At 43.4% G+C, this 24773-nt stretch overlaps 2 protein-coding genes across 4 annotated transcripts in view; both read right to left on the bottom strand.

The window, feature by feature from the left end:
* The window catches only part of LOC126544339 (uncharacterized), an 803357-nt gene that overhangs the window by 665397 nt on the left and 113187 nt on the right, over positions 1-24773 (bottom strand). For all 3 annotated transcript variants that reach the window (XM_050191622.3, XM_055062080.2, XM_050191623.3), the window contains exon 3: positions 6177-6357. In XM_050191622.3, coding sequence (XP_050047579.2) covers positions 6177-6357 — 181 coding nt within the window. The remainder of the gene's footprint in view (positions 1-6176; positions 6358-24773) is intronic.
* LOC126544355 (meiotic recombination protein DMC1/LIM15 homolog) lies at positions 8732-10191 on the bottom strand. Its single transcript, XM_050191647.2, has one exon. It carries the CDS (start codon positions 9903-9905, stop codon positions 8883-8885), a length of 1023 nt encoding a protein of 340 aa, XP_050047604.1. The 5' UTR covers positions 9906-10191; the 3' UTR covers positions 8732-8882.

Raw genomic sequence — 24773 nt, 5'->3', positions numbered from 1 at the left:
TACTACTACACAATACTCTTTCTCGAAAAAACAATATGCCATTACCCACTTCTGTATGTCGGCCTACTACAAGAACATGACATAGTCACGAATATTTGCTTGCACCAATTTTTGCTAGAACAAAAGCTTACAAGCATGTTTCTTTCCCTCGAACAGTGAGTGAGTGGAATTCACTTCCCGTTGGTATATTTGAGCCAAATGATTACATGGCTGCATTGGCAAAGCATTTTTATTAATTTTAATGATGTTACAGTATTATCCGCGCTTCTTCTTATGCATTATGTTCATATTATGCAACATTATTTACACTTGTCTGTACTTTCTTTTTGTTTGCTGAAAAGCCCCTCCTGCTTGGGCCAAAGTATTAGCCTGCAGTATTACTAAATAAATAAAAAAATATAAACACTAACCAGCTTCAAATCAGCAGTTGAAATATGTGTACTAAAGAAATCAATTCAGAATACCCACTTTATGACCTGTTTATATTTTTTAACAAGGTATACCACATCGAATGGCTCCCAACAAGCTGTTGGCTACGGATCCAGATGTCTGCACAGTGTTCTATATGACCCTTTCTCCTGAATAAAAGATGACGGTGATGATGATGATGATGATGATGATGATGATTTTAGAGGTGATTATTGCGCAATTTACGATGTCTGCAACTGCTAGAAATCCCAGGCAGCAATAATTCTCATCTTGCTTCAAAACATGACCTTTAATAATCGGAGATAATTGTCGCTGAAATGCACCGTACAATTTCTACTATCTGATCAGTAACTGAAAACGGGCAACTTGAAGTTTTCTACAAGTAAAATATTATGTTATAAACTCTTAAAGGGAGACTAAAAAGGAATGGTAAGTTGATGGGGTAACTTATACCTTTCGGAGCTCCAGAAAGATCAGTTTGCCGTGAGCAGAATCTTAGTACGGCAAAAAATACGCATTATGAGATTTGGACAATTTATGCTTAGGAATAGCTAATAGTTTATCGATAAACAAGGATTGTATTGCATCCTAAAAGAACCAAGGGGTACACCAAGTGAGTTCCGAGTGCTTTTTCTGAATAAAAACAACGCAGACATGCAAATATACTTTGAAATCTGTGGCATCATACTAACACACTGGAGTTGTAGTAGGGGTGTGAAATTTAAAACGAGAAGCTGTGCTCCCTTTCTCCACTAACAACCTAACTATTTACATCTAATGAATACAAATCAAGTCTGGAGAAGATGCTTCACCAGATCAAACTAATTTAACCCGCATTCTAGATTGTCCCTTTACTCAACACTCCACCTTGACTTAAAAAACTTGGCAGCAACAATGCCCCTTGACCGAAGTGGTCACTGCACTTCACTGACACTTCCCAGCGATTCTTCAGAAGCACAGTGTCTTCTTCAGTCAAGAGGTGACGCTGTGCTCAACTTGGTGGAATGGAGAAAGAGGTTTGAGTCAAGAATCGCTTGAGAATATGGAGGTTAGTGTTGCTCTTTAGTCGTCCTTTATACTTTTTAAACTTGCATAAGGTAACAGTGCTGAGTACATTGTAATGTGGCATATATCATAGACACTACATTAAAAGCAATAATAAATTAAGGAATATTTACCCAGGCTTCTTTATTGTGCTGTAATGCAGCAACCTTGGCTTTACAAAACTATCAGGATATGTCATTTTCAGTAATTAAAATAGAAAGTGATTATAAGTCCTTGAAATAAGAGGTTCCTAATATTTTCCAGAAGTGATATGACTTTGGTAAATGTGACTGACTTCAAGGAAGTCAGCAAATTCGACTCTACAGAAAAGCAGCATTAAAACCAGAGTGAGTCAGAGATAAAGCCTCCTTTACAATGCAGAAACTGCTATGATGTTTGTGTGTACCATGTCCTGGAGCCAAAAGAGCACCATTGAATGCAAATTTGTGTGTACCATGTCCTGGAACCAAAAAAGAACCAATGCATGCAAATGAAATAGCAATAGCCTATATCATAGCTATTACAATCGTTTATATTGCACTACTCATTACAAACAAACACAAACGATCATTAACTACAAAAGTTGACTCCTACTTGAATTTGCTTCATACTTAATTTCAACCCCATTAAAGCCAACCTAAATTTATTTAGGTAAACATAAAATATTATTGTCACAAGAACATTGTGTCATACTTTTTTTTGTTTTAATACCAACACAGTAATTATGGAATGAGACTTCAATTCCTCGAGCATGCACCCACAATGGTGATTCAGTAGCAATGGCATTCTGCTGCTAAACACAAAGTCACGGGTTCGGTTCTCAGTCGGTCCGACCACATTTCGATGGGGAGTGGAATGCGAAAATGCTCATGTGCTTTGCCTTAAGTGCACATTAAAGAACTCAAGTGTAATTAAAATTAACTCAGAGCCTTCCAATATAGCATCCCCCATAGCCTGTGTGCTGCTTTTGAACATTAAACCCTATCAATCAATTCGTCACACATACTACAAACCATTAATTATGCAATCTTTTAATGTGACCAAGTTCAAAACACATACTAATGCTGTGTTGCTTCAGGCTTGAAGCAGGAGAGGCAGTAAGGGTAAAAGCAGACAAATTTAGGCTGGTACTTGCAAACAAATATGCAGCCTTAGAACAGAGAGATGATGATGATGACATAGAGGTAATGAATGAAACCGTAACGAGGCTGGCTTCAGACGCAGCAATTGAAGTGGGAGGCAAAGCACCAAGGAAACCAGTAGGCAAGCTCTCCCAAGTAACAAAGGACCTAATAAAGAAACAGCAAATAATGGAAGTGTCCAACTCAAGAGATACGATAGAATTCACGGAACTGTCAAAACAGATCAACAAAAGGAAAATAAGTGATATTCGAAATTATAACGTGAGAAAGACTGAAGAAGCCATAAAAAATGGACACAGCCCGAAATCAGTGAGAAGGAAACTTGGCATAGGACAAACCAAGATGTATGCACTGAAAAATAAGCAGGGTAATATCATCAGCAATCTCAAAGGTATAATAAAGCAGCAGAAGAATTCTATACAGACCTGTGCAATACCCAGAGGACTCATGAGTACTCTATTCGAAACAATAATGAACAGCATACAGAAACTCCTCCTATAACTAGAGATGAGGTCAGAAGGGCCTTGCAAAGCATGAAACGGGGAAAAGCGGCAGGAGAGGATGGAATAACAGTCGATTTAATCAAAGATGGAGGAGACATAATGCTAGGAAAACTGGGAGCTCTCCATACGAAGTGTCTATCGACTGCAAGGGTCCCAGAAAACTGGAAGAATGCAAACATTATACTAATCCACAAAAAGGGAGACATTAAAGAATCGAAAACTTATAAGCCCATTAGCTTACTCCCTGTATTATATAAAATATTTACCAAATAAATAGTCTCCAATAGAATAAGGGTAACACAAACGATGAAGAGCAGGAGGAGAAGGTGGAATAACAGTCGATTTAATCAAAGATGGAGGAGACATAATGCTTGGAAAACTGGCGGCTCTTTATACGAAGTGTTTATCGACTGCAATGGTCCCAGAAAACTGGAAGAATGCAGACATTATACTAATCCACAAAAAAGAAGACGTTAAAGAATTGAAAAATTATAGGGCCATTAGCTTGCTCCCAGTATTATATAAAATATTTACCAAAATAATATCCAATATAATAAGGGTAACACTGGATTTTGTCAACCAAGGCAACAGGCTGGCTTCAGGAAGAGATACCTTACAATGGATCACATCCATGTCATCAATCAGGTTATCGTGAAATCTGCAGAGTGCAATAAGCCCCTCTATGTGGCTTATATAGATTACGAAAATGCATTTGATTCAGTAGAGATACCAGCAGTCATAGAGGCACTACGTAATCAAGCAGTACAGAACGCTTACGTAAAAAGCTTGGAAAGTATTGCTACAGGCGTCTGGTATTCGTTTGTTTGACCGATGCGCGTGGGCGCCATCACTCCAGAAAAGAGGACAAAGAACGAACTGGGCTTGCGCTGTGAATCTAATCGGTCAGCGCTGCAACTGTTGTAAATATAATCTGTAAATAGTTTCTTGTCTTACTGACTCGTCCTTCGCGTAAGAATATCTACAGAGGTTCTACAGCTACCTTAATTCTACACAAGAAAAACAGGGAGATACCTATAGAGAAAGGGGTCAGACAGGGAGACACAATTTCTCCAAAGCCATTCACTGCGTGCTTAGAAGAATTCAAGCTATTAAACTGGGAAGACTTAGGAGTAAAGATCGACGGCAAATATCTCAGCACCCTTCGGTTTGCCGATGACATTGTTCTATTCAACAACAACGCAGACGAGTTGGAGACCTTAACAGAGAGAGTGTAAGAGTGGGGTTGAGTATTAATATGCAGGAGATGAAGATAATGATAACCAGCCGGGCAAAGGAACAAGAAATCAGGATCGCCAGTCGGCCACTAGAGACTGTGAAGGAGTACGTTTACCTAGGTCAATTAATCACAGGGAACCCTGATTATGAGAAGGTAATTCACAGAAGAATAAAACTAGGTTGGATCGCATATGGCAGACATCGCCAGCTCCTGACTGGAAGCTTACCATTATTATTGAAAAGTAAGGTGTGCAATCAGTGCATTTTGCCAGTGCTGACATATGGGGCAGACTTGAGAGCAAGTTAAGGACAGCGCAAAGAGCCATCGAACGAAGATTGCTAGGCACAACATTAAGAGAGAGAAAGACAGAGGTTTGGATCAGAGAGCGAACGGGTATAGACGCTATTCTAATTGACATCAAGAGGAAAAAGTGTAGCTGGGCAGGTCATGTAATGCGCCGGTTAGATAACCGTTGGACAATTAGGGTTACAGAATGGGTACCAGGAGAAGCAAAACGCAATCGAGGATGACAAAACACTAGGTGGAGCGAAGAAATTAGGAAATTTGCGGGCGCCAGTTGGAATCAGTTGGCGCAGCACAGGGGTTATTGGAGATCGCAGGGAGAGGCCTTCGTCCTGCAGTGCACATAAAAAAGGCTGCTGCTGCTGCTGCTGATGATGATGATTATGATGATGATGATGGTGATGATGATGGAGGTGGTGGGCCCCCCCCGAAAAAAAATCCTGGGTACGTGCCTGTGTGGTACATTAAAAAGTGCTGATGTGCGTGTCAATCAGCCAGTACAGTGCTTGCAAGAAGCACCATTACCATGTTGGCACTACCAGATGGACAATTTTTTTCCTTTTAACTCTGTGCTTCTCTCCATTTGACAATGGATAAGCCAGGGGACATATTCTTGGACGATTACTTTCGGCGATACTATCGCCTCGATGTGACATAGAGCTCAAGCAGCCAATAAGCGCACACTCAAAGGGATATCGCCAAATCAACTGTCCGAGAATACGTCCTCTGTTCCTTTGTTGCCACTTCGCGGGGAACTTGGGAGTGCTTCTCTCTCACATTATCCTATCGAGTGGCTAATAAACTCAGCTTTCAGTGACATGGTCATGGTGCAGCCTGTGACCTTTGCACTGAGCTAAATGACATGTGCATCAGTGGTTTATGATACCATGCAACCTTTACTTCCCGATTTTCCTGATGTAACGACGGAGACCTGGACCTGCACCATACTTGATGATCTTAATTAACCAGTTGTTATGCTTTGGAGGAATTTAGCCTTCATGCCATAATCAATTGGCCTACCATTATCCTTTAATGAAAAAACAAAAAAACGAGACAAAAATTTTGTATCAGTACTACTATAAGCTGCAGATTCTTCATAAAGCTCAGTACCACCTGCACATCCAGTTGCATTTAGGAATCTAAAGAAAAGCTGCAGCAAAATTCTAGCTTGTACATACCTTTTGTTCACAAATGCATTCAAATAAATTCAGCCTTTCTGAGTAGACTATATAAGGCCCACTATCCAATGGCTCTCTGTAGAGCTTAAGTCAAATCTTTTTTTTTTTTCAAATGTGTTTTCAACATGAGGCATTCACTGTAGCTTCTGAACAAGCCACAAGGGTCAGCAACAACTTAGGACACTAGCCCTCAATAACCTGAAGGCCAAAAAGTCAAGCCCTGCTAACTCAATCTCGTCATGATTCAACGTCTTTCAAGTTCCCCATACTGAGCCTCAAGAACTCCCCATTCCTGCTGTTACGCAACTTTGGAAATGAAGTACAAAGGAGAGTCACTCACTGAATGACAAAGCAGTTTTCCTCATCCACTAGGAAGGAAATGGCAGCATTACGGAGGTCGATGCTGAATAACGGTGGCTTTCTTGCTGCAGCATCCAAGTCGCTCTTGTAGGAATGCAAACAGCAGCTGTGCTGGTCGAAGACATACCAACGCTTCCGTCTGCCCTTCAGACGAGCCAGGGCTTGAGTTTGACCACAAAGAAAAAGAGAAATAAACATTGATCTTCTTGCACTCAATAAAAGGGTGACAGCACACATGGTTCAAAGTAAAAGACAATAAACCAATCAGCCTTTGTATACACTACATGCGTACAGGTACAGACTGCCAGTCTGCATATTTGTGCCAATTCACTTATTTTGGCTTACGGTGTGATGCACCTTAAATTGTAAGCACAGGGACTTAGGAAGTCCTTAGTGGATAAATACAGGGTGTGGGGGCAACATTCGCTTATTTGCCGCTGCACTAATGAGACATAGCAACTAGAGACACTGCCACATGTTTCGTTTTTTCTTTTTTTATGCAAGCATACCACTACAAACTCAATGAGCAAAAATTTCAGATTTTATGAAACCTGTGCACCAGTTCTAAAAGAAAGATTTTTATGCCCTCTCAACTGAAACATAAGTTCAAACGTTACATCCTCATTGTGGTCTGTCGTGCTATCATGTTTTACATGCTAGCTTCCTGATTATGTAGTGAAACAAGACCTAACGTACGAATAAATACTGCTCTCTATGAGAACACAAATAAAATGTACTGGAAACCTATTGTGACTGTTACACAGTACAAATGATTGTCTCCACAAACATAATGACATTCAAAACAATATAGTTAACATGAGACCGTTTACACAACTGAAGAACAAATTTGCTGCTGTCTAACAAGCCTCAAGTAAGAATTTTATCACCATATGTCTTTTCTTCGGAAATGTTTCATGGTTATGAAGGGCCTTTTAAAGTGGGGCAGCTATCAAAATTATAACAAAAATATGGAGAGTGAAAAAAAAAAAGTTGTCATTGCTGTCAAGAACTATTTACTGTTCTAAGCTCTGCAGTGAATAGTTAGAAGCAGCAGGCAGCATGGTATGAAACAGTTTCAACAGCATGCATCTCTTGCAATAGCTTCAGTGATCAACATCCACTGAAGTGTTGTGCCAAGGATGGACCACACAAGGAACACATGTAGCAGTGGTTCTTTGCAGAGAAGTGGATACATGCTATAGGTATAAGATCTCTGGCTTAAATATAATTTTAGTGACCAGTCTATATTGGCTTTTTCAAGCTTGGTTGCATACTGTGGCAATTAACACATCTCAATTTTTGTGAGCACGTACTTTGACAATTTTTGATAAATCTTGAACAGTGTCAACAATTGGTCCTATCATGAACAATTGACAATGTATATCACAGTTCATTGCAGTGGCATTTCATGAGCTAGCACCTCCAAAAATATTGTACTTCTGAATTCTCTCAAAAGTTCCCAATAGGTTCGAAATTCAGAATATTGAATCTACAAATTAAAAAGTTCTTGACACTACACACTACCACAATGCTTCACAAGCCGGAGACAAAAAAGAACAGTGGCAAGATTATTTTTGCAGAATAATGTGTGGAATAGTGGAATGATGGAATAACGTATACTGTATGGTCCCTACAAATGCTACACTGATATAACTACTAGCGGATTCAGAGGGGGAGGGCCTTCGGGGCCCAGGCCCCCTCACCAAGACATGCCAGCACATCAGCAATGACAGTATTGAATATACAATAATCACCCCCTTACATCCCCCCCCCCCCACACACACACACCGATCTCGGTTCTCTGTATGCTTTGATGAGGGCCACTCCTTTGCAGGTACCCTGAATCTTCCCCTCGGTACAACACTGGAGAACTCAAAATACTAACGTACACAGAGCAGGAAACGTACGCACAAAATAGACAATACACTACAAAGTGTTTTGCAATTTGTCTGTTGTATTTTTGGTTTGCAGGTACGGCACTCCACCTGTCTTCAACCTGAACTATAAAATGGTGCCAAGACACCTCAAAATCCCAGCTTAGCTGTAAACACCAGAATGCCTGTCACTGCTATGCTGCAGCATATTTAGTTTCTAATTCCTCATGAAGTTGCAATGGTGTGATCGTTTTAAAACAAGTTGATAATATCACAGTTAAGCAAACGAAGCAAGAACAGCCAAATTAAACGCCAACCTATAAAAATATCAGTGGAAACTGGAGATCAAACCATTATCACCAAACACGTCTGCAGAGTTTGTGCCCTAAACATTACACACTGTACGTCAAAATAAACTATGCCATTACTTGAGCTCTGTAATGAAACTCATACTATCTATGTGTTAGTGCAAGTGTTCCACTAACAGTTTTGCTGTGCTAGCGATATAATATTATCAACAAGTATGTGCATTTCACATTCTATCCTAAACTGTGACAGTTCAGTGCGGCCACTGTGGTTGCACTGCTAACTGTAGGCAAAGTGAAAACAGTAGCACGCAGTTTTGAAACAGCACACCTCCCAAATAAACAACTACAAGTGATAATGAGACATGCATAAATTTTATTTAGTCACAAACAACTATGGAAACTTTTCCCAGTAAATGCCAAAAATAAATAATAAAAACAAATTATAAAACTGACGAACTGCATTGGACGTCTACGTGTGTCAACAAACAGTGCTTGAGCAGTGTTCTACTCCGAGACATCTGCAATGCCACCAGGCGTAATAGCAAATGTTGCCTCATTCTCTGGTTGATCTGGGCTGTCATAAATTTTTGCAATACGTGCTTCACCACGGCCTTTGCGCAGTGCTATGCGGGTTGTCGAAGCATGTGCCAAGATATGTCCTCCAATAGGTTTTTTGGGATCGGCCTGAAAACTCATGGCTGCTCCTGGATCAGCAGTCATCTGATTGGTGATGAATACGGCCACATTGTATTCTTCCGAAATCTTCTGAAGCTTGGACAGCATTTGCGCCAGTTTTTGTTGCCTGTCGGCCAGTTCGCCACGACCACTGAAATCAACTCGAAAAAGAGCCATGATCGAGTCGATTACGAGCAACTTGTAAACACCGGCCTCTTCATGAAACTTTGCCGCTACTTGGTCCAGCATTTCCATCTGGTGTTCACTTGTGAAGGCGCGTGCGTAAAGAACGTTCTCCAGCATGGCTGAATGGTCGAGGTCAAACCGATCGGCGATGCTGCGCAGCCGGTCGGGACGAAAAGTATTCTCAGTGTCGATGAAAATTGCCTTCCCTCCGGTGTAGCCATTCTCGCCTGGCAGCTGGCAGGTGACGCAGAGAGTATGAGAGAGCTGAGTTTTCCCAGTGCGGAACTCGCCAAACACTTCTGTAATCGCCATGCTTTCGACTCCGCCGCCCATCAACTTGTCGAGCTCTTTACTCCCTGTCGAGATTCTGAACACGTAGCGCCGTTTCTCGCTGACTTCAAGCGCTGTCAGGAAACCTGCTCCATCGGCTACTTTGGCCACTATCTCTTTGATTTTGTCCACTTTTGCTTCAGAGATACCTTTGATTCCGCACAGCTTCTTCCGAGTAGTCATCTGTACGCCTTTGATTGTGCAGATGCCGGCTGCCTTGAGCTTCTTGATATCGGCGACATTGATGCCATGGTTTTGCAAGATGTCAATGTCTTGGAAAAATTCGTCATCGTCAGACACTTGGCCTAAAGCTTCGTCAACAACCTGATCACACATTATAATACTTCTGCTTAAATGAACAACGTTAATATGACGAATAACGACAACGACCACAACTATGAGGCTCGAAGTTCCGTGTGAAGACTGTGCGCGAGCAACCAGTTACAACATGCATACAGACGAAAACAACAATATCAGGTTTGTTGCCTTGAAGCTACAAGACGCAGCCTCCTTCGCTAATTTTTTTGTGTTTACACAAAACAATCCAGTGAATTTAATACATAAACAAACTGCAATTACCTTCTTGCAGACGACAGAACCGTCAGCATAAAACGCAAATATGGCGGGCATCCATGTTGCCCGACTAGCAAAATCGTATAACCAATATAGCGCCAGAAGCAAACAAATCACACGTACGGCAGTAAGTAAAGGAGCCGCAGTGGGGTTACAGTTAAAATTCAGTAAAACAAAAGCGGTTTTGGGAACTTTTTTTTTTAATCGTGAGCTACAACGCGCCACTGTTGTCTCCAGCCGTTGTAGACAGCAGAAATGCATATTATAGAAGAGCCATAGTTTGAGAAACTCTATGAGAAGAGCTTCCATGCGGTTCGGCCAGCCATGGTACAGTGTACTAGAATTCAAGTACACTGTAGCCATGGCAAGTGGGAAACCCGGGGATATCGTTGGCTATAGCAAATATAGTAACAAGAGTCGAGGAATAACTTGGCAAATGGCCAAGCAAAGAGTGGGAATATAGTGATCGAGCTTTTAAAGGGCAATTCCGGTGATTTTTCGATGTGCACTGATCTTAATAAAATTTTGAATATATGTTCTCTTTTGCACTTTCAATATCTGTGCCAAATTATACGGCTGCAAGTCATTCAGCCTTCCTGAAAATGAATTTTAAGGATTGGTTGCGTTCCCGAGTCAAGACTTGGACTGATGGAACTGCGAGGTACGAGAAGCGATCGCCGAACGGCAGAAAGCATCCCGAGAGCTCAGGCAGGAAAAAAAAAAAAAAACGCAGTTGCCGCAGAATGAAGTAGTCAGAAAATGGGAAATATACAGGCAGGAATTGCTCTATGGTTCAAATACTGGTTCAAGCAAAGATAAAAGGCGAAAATGAACGCTGGTTGTCAGAAATATGTGAGAAAAACAACGCCACACCATGAGTATTTTGGAACCACATAAACTTATTGGGCAGGAAGTCTTCAACAATACAACATATCCTAGACGTAGATGGAAACAAACTGGAAGGGGACAAGGCATTAAATCATCATCAGCCTATTTTATGTCCACTGCAGGACGAAGGCCTCTCCTTGCGATCTCCAATAATTACCCCTGTCCTGCGTCAACCGATTCCAACTAGCGCTCGTGAACTTCCTAATTTCATCGCCCGACCTAGTCTTCTGCCGTCATCGACTGCGCTTCCGTTCTCTTGGTACCCATTTTGTAACCCTAATGGTCCAACGGTTATCTAACCTACGCATTACATGACCTGCCCAGGTCAATTTTTTCTCTTAATGTCGATTAGAATATTGGCTATACCCGTCTGCTCTCTGATCCAAACCCCTCTCTTTCTGTCTCTTAATGTTATACCTAGCATTCTTAGTTCCATCGCTCTTTGCACGGTCCTTAACTTGTTCTCAAGCTTCTTTGTCAGTCTCCAAGTCTCTGCCCCATATGTCACCAACGTTAAAATGCACTGATTGTGCACCTTTCTTTTCAATGATAATGGTAAGCCTCCAGTCAGGATCTCACACTGTCTGCTGTATACGCTCCAACCCATTTTTATTCTTCTGTAAATTTCCTTCTCATGATCAGCGTCCTCTGTGAGTAATTGGCCTAGCTAAACGTGCTCCTACACAGACTCTAGACGCTGACTTGCGATCTTGAATTCTTGTTCCCTTGCCCGGTTACTTATCATTATCTTTATCTTCTGCATATTAATCTTCAACCCTCTCTTACACTCTCCCTGCTAAGGTCCTCAAAAAATCATTTGTTGTAACTCGTCCGCAGTGTTGCTGAATAGAATAATGTCATCGGCAAACAGAAGGTTGCTAAGGTATTCGCCGTCGATCCTTACTCCTAAGCCTCCCCAGTTTAATAGCTTGAATACTTTTTCCAAGCGCGCAGTGAGTAGCGTTGGAGAGATTGTGTCTCCTTGCCTGACCTGTTTGTTTATAGGTATCTTCCTACTTTTCTTGTGGTAGCTATGGTAGCTTTTCTATGGTAGCTGTGGTAGCTATGGAATCTCTGTAGATATTGCCCAAGATATTTACGCAAGCGTCCTGTACTCCTTGATTACGTAATGCTTCTATGACTGCTGGTATCTCTACTGAATCAAATGCCTTTTCGTAATCCAAGAAAGCCATATAGAGAGGCTGACTGTACTCTGCAGATTTCTCGATTACCTGATGGATTACATGGATGTGATCCATTGTAGGGTATTCCTTTCTGAAGCCAGCCTGTTCCTTTGGTTGACTGAAGTCCAGTGTTGACCTTATTCTATTCGAGATTATCTTGGTGAATATTTTATATAATACTCGAAGTAAGCTAATGGGTCTACAATTTTTCAATTCTTTAACGTCTCTCTTTTTGTGGATTAGTATAATGTTGACATTCTTCCAGTTCTCTGGGACCCTTGAAGTCGATAGACAGCTCGTATAAAGGCTCGCCAGTTTTTCAAGCATTAGATCTCCTCCATATTTGATTAAATCGACTGTTATTCCATAATCTCCTACAGCCTTTCCCCGTTTTATGTCCTTCAAGGCCCTTCTAACTTCGAATCAGCGCTAGTTATAGAAGGAGCCTCGGTAACGGTTCATTATTACTTCGAATGGAGGTACCGTTGCTGTTCCGGGTACTGTACAGGTCAGTATAGAATCCTTCTGCTGCTTTTACTATAGCTTCGTGATTGCTGATAATATTACCTTGCTTATCTTTCAGTGCATGCATCTTGGATTGCCCTATGCCAAGTTTTCTTCTCACTAATTTGAGGCTGCATCTATTTTTTACTGCTTCTTCAGTCTTTCTCACGTTATAATTTCGAATATCCCTTATTTTCTCCTTGTTGATTAGCTTTGACAGTTCCGCGAATTCTATCTCATATTTCTTGAGTTCGACACAAATTTCATTCTTTGTCGTTTCTTTATTAGGTCCTTTGTTACTTGGGAGAGCTTACCTACTGGTTGCCTTGGTGCCGTACCTCGGACTTCGATTGCTAGTTAGCTAGCCTAGTTATGGTTTCATTCATTACCTCTATGTCATCATCATCATCATTTCTCTGTTCTAAGGCTGCAAATTTGTTTGCAAGTACCAGCCTGAATTGTTCTGCTTTTACCCTTACTGTATCTAGGTTGGCCTGTTTCTTCTTGACTAATTTTACTCTTTCTCTCTTCAAACTGAGATGAAGCCTAAACCTAACTAACCTGTGATCACTGCACTTTACCCTACCTAACATTTATACATCCTGCACTACGCTGGGATCGCCAGAAAGTATGAAATCAACTTCATTTCTTGTTGCACCATTATGACTTTTCCAGGTCCAGTTTTTGTTCCTACGCTTCCTGAAGAAGGTGTTCATTATTCGCAGCTTATTCCTCTGCGCGAATTCTACCAACATCTCTCCTCGAGTGTTGCTAGAATCGACGCCATAGTTGCCAATTGCTTGTTCAGCAGCCTGCTTTTTCCCCACTTTTGCAATGAAGTCGCCCATTACTACAGTATACTGAGTTTGCACTTCTCTCCCGGCTAATTCCACATCTTCATAAAACTGACCTACTTCATCATCATCATGACTGGAGGTTGGCGCGTAAGCTTGTATCACTTTTCATCTATACCTCTTATTAAGTTTTATTACGATTACTGCTACTTTCTCATTAATGCTGTAGAATTCGTAAATGTTGCCCGCCATGTCCTTATGGCTTAAGAATCCTACTCCGTACTGCTTCTTATCTGGAAGTCCTTTATAGCAGAGTAAGTGGCTATTTGTCTGCACTGTATAAGCCTCACCAACTCTTCTAATGTCACTAATGCCAATGTTATCCCAAACAATGCCTGGTAGTTCCTCAAAAAGTCCTGATAAGCTAGCTTCACTCGAGAGAGTTCGGGCGTTAAATGTTGCCAGGGTCGGTTTCCATTGGCGGCCTGTCCGGGTCCAGAGATTCTTAGCACCCTCTGCTGCGTTACAGATCTGACTGCTGCCTTGGTCAAGTGCTCCGCAGCTGCTGGGGACTAAGGCCCATTGGTTGATCGAATGAGTCATTTGGGAGGAAGTGGCCGAATACTGCACCAGGGAGGCCAATTCCTTTTCTGGTGAGGAAATGTCTTTTGTTGAAGCTTAGCGGGTCTTGGTAATTTGGTTGTACCGGGATTAGTATAGTGCCACTGGCTCTCTGCATTTTTGCCGGTGTCAGGTGCCACTCCAAGCCTGGAGATGGAGTGTACTAAAGGATGTGAATTCAAGCTTCCCACCTTCAGGTTAAAAAAAAAAGGAATCTAGGATTCAAACTTCTGACTCTGGCAACCGAGCATCAGCTGGCTCAGTCAGATAACTTTGCAGGCTGTGAGGTCACCTTATGTCGGCGAATTCCAGCTCAGAGGATCTTAGATGCCTGAAAACACGCTTGAATTTACCATTACTTTGGTAATATACAGGCTAGCAACGCCGTCAATTCAATTAAAGGTGCAAGCACGGGCAAAGAATGATCGCATTTTGGGAGAACTTCAGCATGGCTTCAGAACAGGTAGGCGTCTGGATGTTAACTTATTTGTCTTTAGTGTATTGAAATATCCAGAGTAGGAAGGAGACCGTTATATGTGGCCTTCGTTAGACATTAGAGGAGCGTATGACAACATAGATTGCAACATTTTGTGGGATATACTGGAATGGGAAGGCTTGGGCGACGATTGTATACAGCTTTTGAAAAAGGTTTACCTAGAAAATAATGTTTGCGTAGAATGGGAAGGGATGAGGAGCGAAGAGAAAGCTGATATCAACAAGGGACCGAGGCAGGGGTGCCCTTTATCCCCACTGCTGTTTATGATGTACATGGTGAAGATAGAAAGGGTTCTAGAAGGAAGTAATATCGGGTTTAATTTCTCATAGAAGCTACCAGGTACAGTAGTAGAGCAGCAGCTTCCAGGTTTGTTTTATGCGGACGACACTGTGTTGCTAGCTAACAAGCAAAGTGATATGCAACGTCTGGCTCATATCTGCAGACAGGAAGGCGACAAGTTAAGTCTGAAATTTAGCGTTAAAAAATCATGTGTTATGGTAAAATAATTAAATTATGGGGTTTTACGCGCCAAAACCCCTTTCTAATTATGAGGCACGCCGTAGTGGAGGACTCCGGAAATTTCGACCACCTGGGGTTTTTTAACGTGTGCCTAAATCTAAGCACACGGGTATTTTCGCATTTCGCCCCCATCGAAATGCGGCCGCCGTGGCCGGGATTCGATCCCACGACCTCGTGCTCAGCAGCCCAACACCATAGCCACTGAGCAACCACGGCGGGTGTGTGTTATTGTATTCAAGGAAAACAGTGAAAAGATAATATTAATACAGGGCCAGGAAATACCTCGCATGAAAGAATATAAGTACCTTGGTATATGGATAAACGAATGCAACAGATCTATGGAAACACAGAAAAAGACACAATAACAGCAAAAGGGAACAGAAATGTGGCCATAATGAGACACAAAGTGCTATGGGGATACAATAGGTACGAGGTGCTCCTGGGTATGTGGAAAAGTGTAATCGTTCCAGGACTTACTTTTAGAAATGCAGTTGTTTGCTTGAAATCAAAGGTACAATCAGGACTCAGTGGGACCACAGTCACAGCTGATGCATACTGCGAAACGCTCACCAAACTGAGACGTGCGATCAAAAATCGACAGCGCGGGAAACTGTCGTGTGGAATTGTCCTCCTTCATGACAACGCGTGTCCTCACACCGCTGCCCAAACCAAGGAGAAAATTCAAGATTTTGCTTGGGAAATTTTTGATCACCCACCCTACAGTCCTGACCTTGCACCAAGTGACTGTTTCCTCTTCGTGCACTTCAAACAATGGCTTGGGGGACAACGGTTTGAAGACAACGAGAAATGCAAGACCGCTGTTGTCAAGTGGTTCAATTCCCTGGCCGCGAACTTCTATTCTATGCATAGGCACTAAAGAAACTGGTGCAGCGGTACGAAAAGTGCTTAGAATTTAACGGTGATTATGTAGAAAAGTGAAGTAGGCTTGTACTAAACTAAACCCGCCAATAAAATATTTTACTAACGAATATACATATATTTTTTAGGACCAAACGGCCCTTATTTTTTGAATAACCCTCGTAATATCGGCTTGAATATCTCATACAAACAGGCGCGTACAGTAGTAGAACAGCAGCTTCCAAATTTGTTTTATGCGGACGACGTTGTGTTGGTAGCTAACAAGCAAAGTAATATGCAACGTCTGGCTATTATCTGTGGACAGGAAGGCGAGAATATATGTCTGAATCTAGCATTAAAAAAATAAGATGTTATGGTATTGAACGAAAACAGTGAATAGACAGCGTCAATTCAGGGCCAGGAAATACTTTGGGTAAAAAAATATAAATACCTTGATATATAGATAAATGAAGGCAATAAATATATGAAACAGAGGAAAAAACAATAACAGCAAAGGGGGGATGAGAAATGCGGCCATAATGAAACACAGGGTACTATGGGAATACAATAGGCATACGAGGTGCTCCGGTGTATGTGGAAAGGTGTAATCGTTCCAGGATTTACATTTGGAAATGCGGTTGTTTGAAATCAGGGGTACAATCAGGACTCGATGGCAACCAAAGGTCAGTGGGATGCCTCACATTGGGTGCTCCCAGGAAGATTACAAATGAGGCCATGTAGGGTGATATAATATGGGCTTGACAAGCTTTGAAGTGAGAGAAGCTCGCAGTAAAATTGATTATGAAGAGCGACTGAGGAATATGGAAGAAAGCAAATGGGCTGGGAGAGTTTTCAGCTATTTGTACAGGAATAACATTGAATCAGAAGAATAATCAGAAGAATAAGAATGGGCTGGGGTGCATTTGGCAGGCATTCTCAGATCATGAACAGCTTCAAGAGAAAATTGTATAACAGCTGTGTTTTACCAGTACTCACGTACGGGGCAGAAACCTGGAAGCTTACGAAAAGGGTTATACTTAAATTGAGGACGACGCAACGAGCTATGGAAAGAAGAATGATGGGTTTAACGTTAAGGGATAAGAAAAGAGCAGATTGGGTGAGGGAACAAACGCGAGTTATTGACATCTTAGTTGAAATCAAGAAAAAGAAATGGGCATGGGCAGGACATGTAATGAGGAGGGAAGATAACCGATGGTCATTAAGGGTTACGGACTGGATTCCAAGGGAAGGGAAGCGTAGCAGGGGGCGGCAGAAAGTTAGGTGGGCGGATGAGATTAAGAAGTTTGCAGGAACGACATGGCCACAATTAGTACATGACCGGGGTAGTTGGAGAAGTATGGGAGAGGCCTTTGCCCTGCAGTGGGCTTAACCAGGCTGATTATGATGATGATGATGATGATGATGAGGAACATTGAATCACAGTGGAGGAAAAGAACTAGGAAGCTTACCAGCAACTATGAGCCTGTATGGTGAGCAACCCAGCAACAAAGAACGTCAAGTGGAAAGTCAGAGAGGCTGAGATAATCTCATGGGTGGCGGCAATGGAAAAGAAACCTGCTATGAGTAACTATACTTAAGAGGAAAAAACAAAATCAGAAAAGAAACAATTTATGATAACTCAAAGGAAAGCCCATTACTTTTCGAAGCGAGATCAGGGTGCCTTAGAACACATACTTATAAAGCGAGATATAAGAAGGAAGAAGAATCATGTGCTTGCTGCCGTAAAGCTAGGGAAACGATTGAACCTGTTTGATTAGAATATGAAGACATCTGCCCAGCAGTCGGTTTAAGCAACTCTGGTCTCCTTCAAGCCCTTGGGTTCAGCGAGAGCAGGGGGAAAGTAAACATGTCTGCATAGAGATTAGTAAGTGGAGATTGGAAGATTGATGGAAGAAAAGTAGGGAAACGACAAACAATGGAGCTGTGCAAAAACTATGTTCCCAATAGGGTATCCAATAGGGTATCAGAAAGTTTGGTTATGGGAATTCATTGTGTCTTTTTTTTTCCTTTTCTTTTCTTATTTCGTTTTGACATAGGTAGGACATTATGCAATATAATAACAAGCGCTTGATGGGGCAACCCACCACCCTGTTCTAAAGGGGACGCTCAGAGCAACTATCCGTCCATCCGTGTTTCATGAAAATAGTGTCACAGTTCCACCAAAGTCCTTCCCTAACTACGAAGCAGGACCATGCAATATGTCAAGGACAATCCTGAGAAAGCTGCGTGGTGGACCTGGCTGTACTCATTCTGCTCGTACAATGGTCCGTTCATTCTTCGCAGTTGCGTAGCCAGTAGTCACGGGGTGGGTTCGCCACTTGACCGGGGGAGAGCGGCAGTACAGGCGAGTGTTGTCGCACGTAGATTTATGCCAGGTATCATTGAGTGATTCTTAATTGGGGCTGATGGGGATGAAAGGATGGGCGAGGCACAGCATAGTAACTGTCTGTGCCTCGCCCAACCTTTCACACCTCTCACCTCCAACCAGGCGCGTAGCCAGGATATTTTTTTCAAGGGGGCTAAGGTTCCATTATTCCCCATTAAGTTTCCCATGCTTGGTACTTAATACTACTGTTACCTTGAACAGGCCCTTGGTTTGCCTGAAGGCGTGTAACATCCCGTACTTGTTTGAAGCGGCCGTTCGAAGGATATGCGCCTTTGTTCATAGGCGACGTGCCAGGCATAAAAGGGAGCAGGGCACCGGGCGTAAAAATTTCAGGGGGGGGGGGGGGGTGCTGAAGCACGGCAGTCCCGTCCCCTGGCTACGCGACTGCCCCCAACCAAGAATTACTGAATGGTACCTGGCATAAATCGACGTGCGACAACACTCGCCTGTACCGCCCCCCTCCCCTGGTCAAGTAAAGGGGGAGGGGGTTGGCAGAGGGAAGGTAGATACTGAAAGAGCCGACATTCTGTAAAAATTGAGAAATGTAATAAAGAGACGAAGTCCAGTTCTGTCTAATTGTTATATTTATAAATTTTGCATTCATGCCTAAAACTAATATTTAAGGCCCAAGTCATGTGCATATTCCATTCTAACTCCATTCCGGAATCTCGGGCTCTCATTTCATTCTCATTTCATTTGCCCAAGGCCAGACTGGTGTCATCAATCCATTCCGGGTGTTTCAAAATGTTGAATGATTCCGGAATCATTCATACTCCGGACTTGCCACTGCGCAACTCTGGCGAGGACATTTTCCATGCTACGTCACAGCTGCACGTGCAGATGACGCCTGGTTGGCGGAATGGTGGCGGCGTCAGTCGTGCTGTGTTGGTGCGGGCCCACGCTTTGTGTATGTGGGCATTTATATGCGTGAACATCCGAAATAATTTTGTCGGCCACATTATTATTTGGGAGCAATGGTGCGTGGTAAACTGCGATAGGGTAAGCGGCGACGCCAAGTTTTTCTCGTTGCAGAAGTAGACAAAGTTGTCTGCGACGGACCGTTCGATAAACAACAGTGACATCGAATTTTCTTCAGAAATGCCCTACATTTGTCGTGAAGTGACGAACTGCTGCCAACCCTAGGGGCATTTCCCTAGATCTAAGAATTTGAGGTCTTGTTTAGGAAAAACATTTTTTTATCTAGGGAAAATTTGTGAAGGAAAGAAAAACTATTCTATTGCAAGAACTTGCACTGCAACATCATTTAAGCTTGAGCGCAGCTACTTCATTAGTTAAATTTATAAAAACATGATTCGCCCCAAATTTAAACTATACTACCGCAGTCTATCAGCCTAAGAAAGAAATTTATCCTTACAAAAAGTATATTGGGGCAAAGTGAAGAACTGTTTCCTTCAAAAAGCTAGGAATATCTAGGGAATTTCTTTGTCCAATTTAGGGGAAAACTGGCTTCAAAGGTTGGCAGCGCTGTATCACAGATATGTTGATGCGTGTTGTATGTACAGACCAACCGCAGTGATAAAGAATCTACAGAAGTTCAGTGCCCACGCTGCGGCCACTAATGTCGCAGTGACGAAACCTTTATACAGGTGTAAGCGAATGAGAAACCATAATCTAAGCACGCATATTTCGACAGCTTCTGTGCTGTGTGAAGACATGTTCAAAATTCATAGCATCGAAAGGTATGACAGCGCATTACCAACTAGTACGTCACTGCATGTCGGAACAAAGCATCCTTCGTCATGGCGAATGCACTACGTTAGGTGACGCGCTCCAGTTATCAAGTTTGATTACATCTGTGTCTAAAGAAAAATAGTGAACTAGCTACTTTCCTTATAGTTCTTATACTTACATTCACGGCGTGAACATTGTGCTTTGAGGTGACGCTGTAACATGGAAAGTTGGTAGTTTTCAAATTGAAAACGTTGCCAGCTAACAATGTTTCCGAAAAAATATATGCAATAATGCGCGTTTCGTGCGGGACACGTGCCCAGTAGTCCTGGCAGTCAATTAGTTAAAATATTGTCGCATGCAACCACGAAATATTGGAGCAAAATGACCCTAATGTTGCAAACAATTACATTTGTGTCACGTTTTGACAACTTTGGACTAAAAGAGTGCTCACTACTCGTGTATGCGCACAAGGGTCAGGAAAACGCGGCTTACCTAGTGCGTGTCTGCCCCTTGACAAAAAGAAAATACGCTGTTCGATCGACCATTTTTACTGGCAGAATTACTATTGATTTCTTCAAGGTAATTATTTATTTGACTGTCCTACAGGTTTAAATTCCAGTAAAAGTTTACTTGCTTCGAGATAACGCAAAATTTTTGTGAAAAAGGAAAAGAAAAGCAGGACGAACTTATAAAAACGTAGGTTTTGGTCCACTTTCAGCCTGATTTTCGCAATGTGGTGCTCCATGTAAAAGTGCGGCACAAAGCGTATTAGATACATCTGTTTATTGGCGTTCCATTTCCGCCATTACCTAATTTTGATGTTTGTATTAAGCGAGATATCAATTTTTCTATTCGCCCCTGAATCGCGCTATGCACGAACACTTCAGCGCAAAGCCCAATGACTGTCATGCGTCGTGTAGTCGGCATGCACAGCGGGGACTGTAACGCTACTTTCTTCAGCACATAAGGGCTTGACCGCGTTTCTCAGTAAGAAAAAAACATTATAAATATTGTCTTTGCCTCGTCTTCCTGTATGACCTCCCAGAGCCTGTCATAAGCCGGGAAATCGGGCGAATGCTCTCGGAGCTCGCTTCTTTATCGCAGTCCGTCTTTTCTTTTTTGTTCTTACATATTGATAGGCAACTCTGTCTGATAAGCTTCAGAACACACACCTGAGTGCGTACGCCGGAGATATATGACGCACATGGAGTGTTTATCCCGGATAAAGGTGTAGAAAGCGACGAAGCAGTGACGGCAAAGTCCGCACACAGCTGTGATTAAAAGATCATGAGAAAGAGTGCATGGGCAGTTAGGCGGACGCCTGTCAGGACGCAAGTTAACTGTAATGTCACATTCAAAGCAGCAAAAGAATCATCGTCGCGATCATCATCATTGTTTGCCTACATTATGTGCACTGCAGAAAAAGCGCCTCTCCTTTCATTCTTTAAAGGATCGTGACCTGTACGTGCCGAAAGGAACGCAACATACGGCCGTGAATTTTTTTTCTCGACTAGCTGTAGACATCTAAATTCGAATTTGAGTTGTTAAAAATTTCATTAGAATTCTGTTTTCGCAGAGTAACTTAATTCCTTAATATATTTAACAAAACACTTTATATTCTGCTTCGCTGAGAACAATGCCAATCCGTGGAAGACAGTGCGTGTCGAGATCGGTTCCAAATTCTTAAGCTTTCAAGCTCCGTTAATTGAAGGGGTGCACTAAACCTGCGTGCAAGCAAGATTACTTCTGTATTCTAGAACTGAGACGTTCGGCACGGGAACACTTTGATGCCTTTGAGAGTTATGAATGGAAGACGAGGCAAGGACAACATTTAGAATAGATTTTGTGATTGGGTAACCCAGTCGAACCATAAAATGCCACGGGAATTCTCGTTACATTTCTGCACTGCGCGTACCGACTGTTTGAAGCACGACAGCCATTGAGCTGTGCGGAGAAGTCGTGGTAAGAAACTATACCAAGCATGGTTCAGAAGCCAAATTCAAATATTCCTTTCTCGCATAGAACAAAAATTAAAATGAGATAATGATGGTAATGATACCGTCAAAGAAACTGGCCTATCTATAATGTGCTTCGTGTTATATTTTTACATGGAACACCTCGATCATTGCGAAAATCCGGGCTGAAAGTGTACCAGAACGGGCACTTTGGTATGATTGTCATGTTTTTTTTTTCAAAAAGTTCGTACAATGTGTTGACGCAAGGGGAATTTTAATGTAAATCACACTTCTAGCAGTCAAGTAGAATAATTACAATGAACAAATCAATTGTAAATTTGGCAAATTTCTGTCAAATTTGCCACTCATTTGCCACGAACTGAAGTTGCCAGTAAACAAAACTACATATCAAGGGTTCAGCTGACGAAGTTGTGCATACAATCTACTATTATTTTTATATTACTTTTCTCGCAGAACCGTGTTTCACGTACATAAGCAAACATTGGAAGCCCATCACGTGAGAAGAATTTTTGTTCAGCGAAAGTATACTGGGGAATGACTAAGTGAGGTAGTAAATAATCGTGATTTCTTACAAGAAAACTTGAGGTGGACGAGTGACACGTCTGAGACACTTGGCGTTGAACGACCCTACTGCATAGGGCGCCGTTGATCTGCAATACACGCCTCTGGGTGACGGGAAACTTCAAGTACTGTCCACGTTTTATTACGACAGCAATTATAGGTGCACTACAGGCGAATTTCCGGCCTCGCCGTGACGCTCCGTAAAAAGTCCACAAGTGCAATAGGAAACCATCGCGTCCTGCAGCACCGTTCGCTATAAGCTCCAGGGAAAGCACGAGAGGGTGAGCCGAGAAAGATGCTGACTTGATGGACGCCATCTTCCCGCTCTCAAAGTGTTGTGCGCGAAAGGGGAGCGGGCGGCTAAGCGCGCGATAAGGGGGAGGTAGGGAGGCAGGTAAGCGTGCTAGCCCGGCCGTAGCTCAGCGTGGTGCGGCTGAGCGCGGCCGCACGTGCCCTATCTTGGAGGTGTCTGTGGCAGGTATACAAAGCCGACAAAAGCCGACATGGCTTGTGGCTTATAGTGTGCGCTGTGTTTTCGCGAGCCTAGTGTTGCAGGTCGCGTAATCTCAAGTTCCGAAAAAGCATTAAAGCTAAGGCAGCACGAAGCATTCGCTCGCCGCTGCCGCCGCTCTTCATCATGCCAGTGTTCTGACAGCGAGTGTCCGGGGCCATTGAGCGGGACCTATTCACGTTTACTTGTGCCCGCGGGAAACCATGCTCGTTAATTTGTTAGTAAACGAACGTGTACTGCAATTCATGCAGTTGATCAAGCTGCCAACCTTACTTCGTAGGACTGTGTAATGGTTTGCAATCACAATCGATGCTCCGTCTTTTGGGCGAAACTGCGACTTTAGTTGTAGAGGTGCTTGAGAATGCCGTTTGCTTACTGCTGCTCTATTCATGCACAGATTTTATAGCAAATCGCATTTTATGGTCCGAATCGTTAAGTATCACACTTGGTAATGTATGGGTTTTCAAGCTAACGTTCCCGGGCCCGGCTAGCTAAGGTCAAAGGAGACGCGTAGCTCGTCCCCACTCCGCAGCTCACGCAAAGGGGCACTCACCGGCAACTAAGGCGCAGAGACGACTCCAGCCATGGTACCAACGGATGGGGGTTTATTCCCCGTTATCTACAAAATGCGCGTACAATACAGGAATACGGCACTAGGGTGGCAGTCTCAGACTACGGGTGAAAGCTCCCGGGAAGTCTGCTCCACCACACTGGCTCTTCCGAGCAGGTTCGCCACACAGAAAGGGGCCGCTTTGCTAAGAGGGGCGCGGGACCTAGCGGGTCCGCACGTCCGACAGCCAAGAGCACCGAAAGTTAATCTGTCGGGTCGTCTGTAACCCGGGGCCCATAGGTCTTCTGTCACCCCCCCCCCCCCCCGGGTGTAGCCGGCGGAAAGAGGGGTGTCTTCAGACGTATATGACACCCCCCCCCATTGGCCCGTCGCACCCCCCCCCCCCACCTTTGCTACGCCACTGACTGTTCCTAAGCGCGGCGCATGGCGTAACGTGAGCCGCGCGCGCAAGCAGCATGCAGGCTCCGCGTCGCGCCGGCGCCAGCGGCCGCGAGGAATGTACGCTATCCACAATAAGGCTGGAACTGAGTGTACCCAGTGATCGCGCCGGCGAAGGGCCCAAGTCGCGCGTGAACAGGAGACAGGGGTCCAGAAGAGGTCCCCCCCCCCCCCCCCCCATCTGAAGACTCGGGCCGGCCCATGTGGGAGCCGACCGGTATCAGTGGCGAAGCTGACGTCTGACCTGTTTTATTTTCTTAAGCGACAATATCAAACTCGAAACTCTCCAAACGGGTCGGTGTCTTCGGCTTGCGGTGAAAGGACAGAGTTGTGGAGGGGCACCAGCGCCGTCGCCTGCTGGACAGCTGCCGCGATGGTAGCCGCGAACGCAGGGTCCGAGGCGAGAGCGCCGGCAACGGAACGCAACAAGGCAGGGCTGACATCCGGGTCCGTTTTCTTGAGCCCCTGTGTGGTTGGATCTGTACCGGGCTCCCCGGTAGCTGGCTCTGTCTTCTTCACGTGAAGCCTGTGAACCCGCTGGAGTCATGGGACCGGCACAGCCGCCGCACACCGCAGACGCCGCAGTACACTGCCGAAGGGTCAGGGGCCAT

Source organism: Dermacentor andersoni, chromosome 1 (assembly GCF_023375885.2).
Source record: "Dermacentor andersoni chromosome 1, qqDerAnde1_hic_scaffold, whole genome shotgun sequence".
In the NCBI taxonomy this organism is placed as follows: Eukaryota; Metazoa; Arthropoda; class Arachnida; order Ixodida; family Ixodidae; genus Dermacentor; species Dermacentor andersoni.
Note: the sequence above shows the minus strand (reverse complement) of the source record. Positions and strands in the feature narration are given on the sequence as shown.